Consider the following 9,887-nt stretch of genomic DNA (forward strand, 5'->3'; position numbering starts at 1 on the left):
GAAAGCCCCTATAAGCCAGATAGCAGCTTCTGAATATTTTAGTCTGTTAGGGAAATGTTTGCAGTGCCTGCTAGTTTTGTCAGTTTTATCCTACAAGCTTGGTCCAATTTGAGGGGAATAAAAGGACTAGCCTGCTCGTTGGTGGAGCATTTTTTTGTCAGATGTTACCATCACCAAGAATATTCAATTTTCATGTGACCCAAATATTTATTCTCCTTTCTGCTGACTTCTTTAGGTACGTCATTCAGATCTGCTCATTGCAGTCTATATGTTTGCGTGTGTGTGTGTGTGTGTGAAAAGCCTGCTGGGTAAGATGATTATCTCAACAAAACTTGCAGGGAAACGCAAAAAGCAAGAGAGCACGTGGACTCAAATCTGGAGTATTGAAGAACGCCTGAACAAAGACCCCTAGTATCCCAAGTCCTTCCAACGAGATAAAAAGACACCACGTCGTAGATGATGACGCTGATAATTTGTCATCCAGCGCATTGATTCCCCGTCAGGACTCCGACAGACGCACAGGGTATCATGGGACCCTTTAATCTAGCCCGAAAGACACGGGTAATCCTTGTTGGAGGATTACTCCCGACCAGTACTCTCTCTTCCCGTACTCCAATTGGTGTACATGTGCTTAAGTACTAACCCACCAATCGTGATGTATCCGTGGCTCTAACACGAAAGACATGTTTACTCCTGACTCCCAGTGAAACCAAGAGGATTTAACGTCACAGGAACAGACCCCCATGTCATCCTTCATCCCGACGTGTGCTCTCAACACGCTGCAGCGCACTTTCCGCTGCTACAAATCATGCCTTCACTCGTTGGTGACATTATGCTGCAGCGTTTCCAGCCCTTTAGAAAAGCTCAACCCCGCAGGAGCAGGAGTAACCACGTGCACGTGCGCCACGTGTAACCCTGCATGTGTTTCCTGCATTATCACAACATTGTTTGCAGGGTGTAACAATGGAGGAGAAAAAAAAACATTTAAAAATAAACCTTCTTGCAAAGATGGATGAGATGAATCATGCCTGACTGGAAAACGGAGGCTGTAGCGAGTAAGCCCTTAAAGCTAAATAATAAACACAAATTTTGCCGTCAAACAGCACTAAATGTAATGTACAGATAAAACAAAGTAGATATAAAATTGTAATTAGTGAGCTTTAAAGGGGATTGTTGGTAGATTTTGTCATGCGAGCTGTTTCCCCCCCCAATCCCCCGTCTTTGTGCCAAACTAAGTTAGCCGGTTGCTGGCGGTACTATTAGGACAGTAAAAAGTGATATCATATTTTCTCATTTTCTCAAGTCTTTGCTGGAAAGCTAATGAGCGCATTTCTAAAACCAACCATCAAGCCGAACAGCTTTAATGCTGCGTTTATTTCTTTTAGAAATGTATCATCTAGCAGTTCTGCTAAGATAACGTCCAAAATACCCAGCTGCAACACTTCATGTATCTAGTGCAGACAGGTGTGACGCCAAAGACAGAACTAAGTATTCATATTTGATCCAAGCTAATTTACAGAGAGAGGGGGAGAGAGATCCATTTGAAGCACCATCTGCAATTTAATCAGTTAATATTTAATGCAGGGATATTCTTTATATAAGGCATTAGCATGATGGGCTGAAGGAGTTGGGTGGGTGTGTGTGTGTGGGGGTCTTTAGACATACAGACTGGGATATTGTGGGGAGGAATTTCTATCCACTTGGACATTTTTATCAGGCATCCCATTGATCATTGGTATTCAGAGCCCTGCACTGCCTGTAATAGCCTGTCAGACAATAAATGCAGCAACATTCTTTTTTCAAGCCCCCTCCAGACCCCCCCCCCTCCCTTATCCCGAGGGATCAGAAATCATCGTTATGTTGTGTTTTATTGGACTTTCTCTTCTCCTGCATATTTTACTAACAACGTGTTCTTCTTTAACGTGGGTGTAGAATAGAACGCAGGGGGAATTTACGCGCACATGTAGAAATTGTGCATGTTGTTTCAAATGCTGCACATGCAGTTCTCCACGTTCAAAATCCATTTCTTGTCCAAGCTTGTTTTAAAAAAAGAAGATGCTTTCTGTCCCAGGTGTTTTAGTGACAGACGTGGCCGCTGGATAATGTATCTAATTGCCTTGAAAAACGACAGACATTTATGAATGAACAGAAATCAAGGCAGGAACTCTAAATGCAGCAGCAACATAAACAGACGCACAAAACAAATTAGTGACACCTACACATGTCGACACGCGGCCACATATTTGTTTCATTTCACCATTACAATTTCCTGAGTTACATTAGCCAGCCTATTAGCATACGTTTGTCACACTGATAGTGGATTCACCTGTGACAAAAACCAATGCATGAAAACCTGCAGCAACACACAGTCACAGGGTGACAGAACCAGACTCATCTACAGCACACATCCGCACCCAAAGAGCAGAACACATCCCACGGAAAGCTCCACAAAGCACACATTGTGAGTAAATGTTGTTTCACCAAACATAGGGAACACTCTGGAGAAAATGAGGCAAAGCATATTGAACCAACACATTATGAGCTCTGTTCTGAAAACGGTCACACAATCAAACAAATACGCAGAGTAGTGATACCAACACAGAAAGCCATTCTTTCTTCACGGAGTCGTCACTCCATTCCATTCAGGGGCAGCTTTTCATATTTGAGTATCCTCGGCAAAGACCCCTACTGCACTTTAATTAGGCTTTGGCGTGCATTATACAGATAAAAATATGCTTAAGAATGCAGAAAGACTCAAATTAAATGAGCCCTCCTTACCCTCCTTTTAGAAAAAAAAAAGTAATTGTTTCTCAGTCAACAGATGATATTTACTGAAATTACGTACGGCAAATGAGGGACTAGTGTGAGATGCTTTTTTTCAAGCCCATTAAAAAACTGAAACTGTGTGCGTAAATCCACTGGGATACAAGGAGACTGACATGGAATTAGTGACGGCTGTGCAATTCATTGGCATCCAAAATCCAATAGAAATTTCCTCTGATCGTTGAATGCGAAGTATCTCCAGCAGAGAACATTATAATTGCCTCACAAAAAAATGATCCTACTTCGCTTTCTTCCACCATCCGAACAAAAGTGCAGAGAACAGATCTCAGTCGGTTGGTACGGCACACTGCAGCCTCGTAAATGCTTTGATTATGAAGAATATGTTGCTCAATGTTTCTCTGGAGACATGTTTCCTCTGAGTTCGAATGAGTTCAATGGGAGAGCTTGTCTGGCGGAATCAAGTCGACTGCCTCGATCACGCTGAGACGTGGAGGGGCACAGAATTACCGGGACACGGAGAAAACGATGGGAAGATGTGGGCCAGCGCTGAAGGGTGACACACCTTGTGATTTGCACATGCTGAATGAGGCTAAAGTCTCAGTAAACCCAACTTCAGCCTCGCTAGACAAAATCCCACCAATTGTAGTTTTTTTGTTGCATCATAATCAACATCATCACCATCATTGGCATCTCATTCATCAATTTCTAGAGGCATTGTACGGGTTTCAAAAAGTATTAAAAAGACAATACATTATGTGAAACCAGACCACAGTATAACGTCATATCGTCGATAAATGCCCTCACAACATCATGCTTGGCCTTAGTGAGTCAAAATTGGGATTAAAATAAAAGTAATTGGCAAAAGTGTAATGGAATCTGATCCCTAATAGTGATTTATTATCAGTGGAACCTGCATGCAATTATCTGGAGTGTCTACAAGCCATTTCAGCATCATATACTTTTCTTCAAGCACTTAGGCTGAGGTCATTACTTATTTCTGTGATCTTTTATCAAGATATAAAATAGGCATTTTGGTTAGACAGCAAAAAACAACAACAACGATGTCTGAATCTTACAAGATTGAGTATGATCTTATATTATTTAGTTCCGCCTCTATTCCTGCAGATGCATAAACAAGCTTTTGGACATTAACAACATACTGTATTCACTTTATTTTCCAGAGAAATACCACTCAATTCAACAGTAAAAATGCCCGGGCCCTTTTAAGCCTTGAACGTTATTCAACTCGAATGGCTTTTTTTACATTCCACTATTTATTGTAACAGAAATTGGTTAATTATTTATCATTGAATAAGCTAACTATTAATTGCCTGTGACTATGAGGAGTTTATCAAAAGAAAATCTTAAAATTTGGAACATTCATTTAATGAACCTTTGGCGGTGACCGTTGTCTTGTAATATGCGTGTGCATTCGAGGGAAATTGGCTTCATTGGTTCATATTTCCATAGTTCTCCTTTCCACATCATTGTGACCTCAAACATGAGCTACTGGGACAAAGCACTACGCCATTCGTGGCTACAGGGCCCAGTGCAAGGGTATTCATTATTACAGAGCATTCCATATGGGAGTGGGATAAATTACATCTGAAATTCAGTGGAATTCCCCCTTAACACAGAACGAAAAACTGCAAGGGAGAGCATGCTCATGGATTTTTTCATGGAGATTATTCCCAATAAATGTCAAACACGCTCCACAGTCAACGACAACGTCTGGCATATATTCTGTTTTGACAAGAGCTCGAAGAGAGGAAAGTGTGCGTTTCAGTAAAGACATATTCTCACACAGAGACTGTTAGCATCACCATAAATGACACATCCTTGTAGAAATACCAACCATTGGTCACTTAAATACAAAAGAAATCACAATGTAATGGTTCCAAGTGTGAATCGGAGAGACAAAGGGATATTTTAGAGATACAAATCTCTGACGTGCAGAGGTGAGGATGTTGGCAAATCACGACTTGAGCAAACACCATTTTTAAAACGCTACCGGGACAACACCAACTGGGAGGAGTTTCGCAGCTGTAAGCGTAGCCATACATGATCTCCACCCAATGACAGGGATGAAAACGAATGTTGTAAAATGGAAACTTTTTATTTTCAAAAAGCAACAGATTACACAGTTAACTTTCAGCAAATGCAATCCTAACCGAAACTGTACTCACATTCGGGACTTCGAACTGAAAGACTCACATACTTACACACGATCTATCTATATTATACAAAAAAGAATACATAATAAATATTAAAATGGCCACAAGAGAAAAAAAGTAAGTCATCGAAAACAATCAGTAGAGAGCAAATGTAGGGAAAGTAGAAACCAGACGGTGTGCCTCAAATGTCTTTGTTTTTTTTTTTGTTGTTGTTTTTCTTTTTTAAACATTTTGTACAAATTGTGCAAGATTTCATACTAAGGCTCTGGTCTTGAAGTGACTGTTGTTTGATCCGCGCGGCACAAACGCTCTGCAACGCACACACATGCACTGAGTGACACACACACGCACGCACACGCGTACGAGCACACACACTCCCTGTGCTCTGAGCACTCTGTGGGGTGGAGCAAACCATCGCAGAATAAGAATGGGCTGCTTAGTGTATGGCCTGTGATGCTCATGGGAGTGGACCAGCTTTTAAAAAAATGGACATGCACTTCACATTGATGTGAAAATGAAAAGAAGGAAAAATAACTTCCCCTTGCATCTGAAAAGCAAAAGGCTTTTTAGGAGTGATCAAAAGAAAGAAAGAAATAACCTGACAACCAAGAAACATGACGATATCAGAACCATTAAGGCAAGAACACCGGGAGTGGCATCAGCAATACTGTAACAATATGATAGTGATTAGGTACATGAATATGATGAAACATTTAACTACTTCTTCAAAATCTTTTTTAAGCACACTTTTTTATTTTTATTTTTTCAGAATCCAAACACCATCTTTATTTCCCCCCCGATTTTTTTGTAAAATGTGATAAGAAAATAACAATGCCAGACACTTGGGACATATGGAGCATAAAACTACAAGAAATATTTTCTAGTTTTAAATTGCAACTTCAAAACCACACATTGTAAATCCCCATTGTTAAGCCCGTACCCAGTAAATGAAAAAGGATATATATCTTTCAACAAAACCATTTTATCCTCTTGTGATGGTGTATTCCAACAGTCACCGAGTTTTGCTTTACTTACAGCGATTGTGTAGTCTGTTGCAAATTAAAGCATTCATTGTTTCGTTTGGAAAAAAAAAAGAACAAAAAGAAAAGTTGTCCTTGCAATGCAACTGGCAACTGTTGACAGAAAAAAAAGCATCTTTACATCTTCTTTTTAGTGCAACTCGTAAAATGTAAAACATTTCCAGTGATTCCTTGAGAGGTATCATTTCTTTGCTTTTTTTTAAATCTTTTTTCTTTTAATTTTCATGTTTATGTATTTCACACCTCACAGAATAACGCATATTCAAAATATCCAAAGCAAAAGTTTTTGTTTTTAGAGTTTTGCCCATTCTCTTCCTCCTGTTTTTCAACTTTTTGCTTCTCTGCATTGGCATGGCCTTCCAAAATGTCTGTTTACTAGAACATAAACACAGGAGGAGATCCAGACCTCCTGCGTAATCCCATTCCCTTCAGCCTCCTTGTTTGACACGCTTCATATATTCGATCAACCTGGCAGAGCCTCGTGATTGACCGTCCACCTTCTGCCTCTGAAAACAAGGATTAGGAGAAGGAGGAACAGCAGGAAAACCGGAAGATGAAGAGAAGAGAGATAGAAGAGAGAGCGCGCTGTACAACGGGAAACGAGCCCAGATCAAGATCAATCAGGCAAATAGAGACAGAGGAGAGAAACCCCCCCCCCCCCCCCCCCCCACAGCAAAACCCTCATATAACGCAGTAGGGTTCCCTTGGTAACCTGGATTTTCTGCAGTAGAGGAGTGTGGTGCTGAAGCAGCGCCGAAGCTCCCTGTTGGAGAAGATGCAGATGAAAGGATTGACCCCGGCCTGGGCAAAGCTCATCCACACGGCGGCCGTCAGGTAGCCTCCGGGGACCACGGGGCCCCTTGCAAACACCCGCCAGTAGCAGGCGACCAGGTAGGGCCCCCATAGCGCCAGAAAGAAAAACGTCATGATGTAGAACATCCTGCTAATCCTCTTCTCTGTTTTGAACTCATCCAATACCAGCAGACGCCTGCGGCCCGCTGCGTTGCTGTTCTGCCGGATGCCCAGCAAGGTAGGCGGGGTGGGGCCTCGACCGAATCCGGCCAGCCAGTTGGCCGCCGCCTGCCCGCTGGCGCCAGGCCCGTGGAAGGTCCAGTTCTGGCTGACGGCAGGCACAAACTGGACGGGCTTCATCTTCCGACGGTCGTGGACGAAGAAGATGAGCTTGAGGTAAACCAGCTGCGTGGCCAGGAGGATGAGCGCCAGCAGGAGCATGAAGCCCAGCGAATCATTCGCCCTGAAGGAGCGGTGCTGGAACGTGCACTGGTCCTCCTCCCGGATGAAAGAGTACGTCCCCACGTCGAGCACCGGCGGGAAGGCCATGGCCACCGACAACGTCCACACCATGCAGATGACGGCTAGGCAGGTCCAGAAGGTCAGCCTCTTGGTGTAGAAGCGGTGGTGCGCGATGGCCAGGTAGCGCGTGACGCTGACGCAGAAGAGCATAAACGCCGTGTGGAAACAGGAGAGCACACCCAGGAAGGCGATCACTTTGCAGGTCAGCGTGCCATACGTCCAGGCGGATCCATTCTTGACCGAGGTGAAGACAAAGGGGAAGCAAATGGCAGAGCGCAGGATGTCAGAGGCGCACAGGTCCAGCAGGAAATAGTAGGGCGCTCGGTGCAGACTCTTGTCTTTGACGAGCAGGATGGAGATCAGGAGGTTTCCGACCACACCGACTCCAATGATGAAACCCAGAGAGGTCAATTTGAGGAACGTGGCGAGAGGAGAGACATTCTGCAAGATGGTGTGGTCCCCTGCATGGCTATAGTTCGCCATAGATGGAGGAGGGATCATAAAGATAGCGGAACAGCTTCAGCCAAGTATCATGATCTAGAGGTGGCAGGGGGAGGTGTTAGATCCATTTGGTGGGGGGCTTTGAAGAGGTTTCCAGGCGTATAGGCAACCTCTCCTCTAAGGCATCCTTTGTTCCTTTGTCTCATCACACCTAAAAAAAAAAAATATTATCCACCCATCAGCATTCAGTCCCACACAAAAGCTGCATTGTTTTCAACAGCACATGCACGACCTAGAGTGAAATAAGCAATTATTTCCCTCTGTCTGCAATTATTTATTAATCTAACATTTTAACATCTACAGTGGCACAATACTTTGCCTCCAAGCAGACAGGCGGACGAGCAAGTGATTAAATGACATCACATTGAAACAATTCCATCGAGTGGCTTTGGAATGTCCCTTTAAAACAAAAGATTGCATGAAGCGCGGCCCCAGCCTTCATTAATAAACGACGCATCTCTACCCCTCGGGAGGAAACGGCTCACAGAGAAAAAATAGGAATTAAGAAGCTCGGTTTGATTCGGGTTTTTTTTAAGTATTCTTTTTGAAGGGGGGGGTTGCATATTTTCAGCCCTGGGGGAACACTAAGAGAAATGCAGTCCAAAATAAGCTCTTCTCGATCACACCCTACACCCTGCAGCACAGAGCATCTCTAAAGCGGCGGATGCCTCGAGTAAACTCTGTCCTGCCTCTCACGGCTCTGTGGCGGGCGCGGGCACACGCGCGCGCGCGCACACACACACACACACACACACACACACACACACACACAATAAAGCCTTCGTGTTTGTGCCTGATTAGAGGTTAACCGGATTATTGCTCTCACGTTAATAAGCAGTGTTATATATATTTATATATATAGTCATTACAGCCTGCTGAGCTTTTCGATTTTCCACATCATCTGTTAGTTTTGGCGAAAAAAACACCGAGTGCTCCTGACACCGGAGCCGCATTTCGACATGTATTTTGGGCTTGTTCGTGCGCGGGTGTGATTTGCCCGTCGGCGCGGGGATGGAAGTGATAACAACAAACCCGCTAGTAGCAATATCACGGTGTTTTTTTGTTTTTGTTTAAACAGTTTTGAAGAAGATAATAAAAACGACACACATAGCAATGCGCTAACCTCTAATTCCATTCATATTGGCGTTTGGGTCTACTTACGCGTCTAAATGCGTCCTCCGATTGTCGGGCGACGGGTTCTACGCGCGTCTCAATCCGACCGATTTCGGTGAAAAAGCACGGCAGGCAAAAACCATCGTCCTCGCGTCCCAATCGGCCGGGTGAAGCGTCACAGCGGAGCGGGTCCGTACGTCCATGAGACTAGAATAAATCCCAGGTCCCCGCTATGAATTGCCCAGAATCGCAGCCTCCACACAAGGGAAGGCCGAAAAGAATAAGAGAGAGAGCGACAGATAGAGAGAGGGGGGGAGGGGGGGGGGGGAGAAGAGAGCGAGAGACAGACCGACGGAGAGACGATCACGAGATCAATTCACGTCCTACCTGTTGATGATCTTATTTCGCTTCCCTCCCGGAGCTTATTTACATTGCACGGGTCGTGTTTTTGCTGTTTTTTAAAAGCCTGCTTTGTTGCCTGCCCCCCCCCCCCCCCCCCCCCTCCACGGTGAATATCCTACAGTAAACGGAGCCCAGTGCGCATGCGCCCTGCATCCCTATTTGTGATCCAAGACGCGTCTTGTCTCTTGTTGCAGCAGCAGCAGCAGCAGCTCCCTCTCTCTCGGGAACATCTGCTCACTATTGGCCGGTAACGCGTTACAGCAGGAGGATATATATATATATATATATATATATATATATATATATATATATATAGTATGGGATTACTATTTTACTGGCAGCTTCACCATTAGGGTCCAGATATAACAAATACATCTGAAAGCATGGTCCCCGCCACTGTGTCTCTGAGTAGAATAAAAAGCTACAAGTGGCTCATTTTCCTGCCCGTTTTTATCACACTGCTTTGTTCTCCGTTTGCTTGCTCTTCGAGTGAGATCCATCAGCTGAAATCTACTTGTAGACCAACTCCATGTCCGCCTTTCACTGTGCTCATACATGT

General features: G+C 44.1%; 1 protein-coding gene across 3 annotated transcripts; it reads right to left on the bottom strand.

Annotated features, from left to right (window-relative positions):
• Positions 1 to 4,884: 4,884 nt before the first annotated feature.
• Positions 4,885 to 9,451, bottom strand: gpr85 (G protein-coupled receptor 85). Of its 3 annotated transcripts, none has more exons than XM_040174804.2 (3): positions 9,314 to 9,444; positions 8,975 to 9,133; positions 4,885 to 7,964 (listed from the first exon to the last, which is right to left on the bottom strand). In XM_040174804.2, the coding sequence occupies exon 3, from the start codon at positions 7,811 to 7,813 to the stop codon at positions 6,680 to 6,682; it is 1,134 nt and encodes a 377-aa protein (XP_040030738.1). In that variant the 5' UTR covers positions 7,814 to 7,964; positions 8,975 to 9,133; positions 9,314 to 9,444; the 3' UTR covers positions 4,885 to 6,679. The 3 variants fall into 3 exon arrangements, with proteins under 3 accessions (XP_040030738.1, XP_077957906.1, XP_040030739.1); XM_078101780.1 differs by having other exon boundaries at positions 8,975 to 9,180; XM_040174805.2 differs by lacking the exon at positions 8,975 to 9,133 and having other exon boundaries at positions 9,314 to 9,451.
• Positions 9,452 to 9,887: the final 436 nt, after the last annotated feature.

Source organism: Gasterosteus aculeatus, chromosome 4, assembly GCF_964276395.1.
Source record: "Gasterosteus aculeatus chromosome 4, fGasAcu3.hap1.1, whole genome shotgun sequence".
In the NCBI taxonomy this organism is placed as follows: Eukaryota; Metazoa; Chordata; class Actinopteri; order Perciformes; family Gasterosteidae; genus Gasterosteus; species Gasterosteus aculeatus.

Coding starts and splice junctions, on each gene's coding strand:
- gpr85 (XM_040174805.2), bottom strand. CDS start 7,813: ATGATCCCTCCTCCATCTATGGCGAACTATAGCCATGCAGGGGACCAC.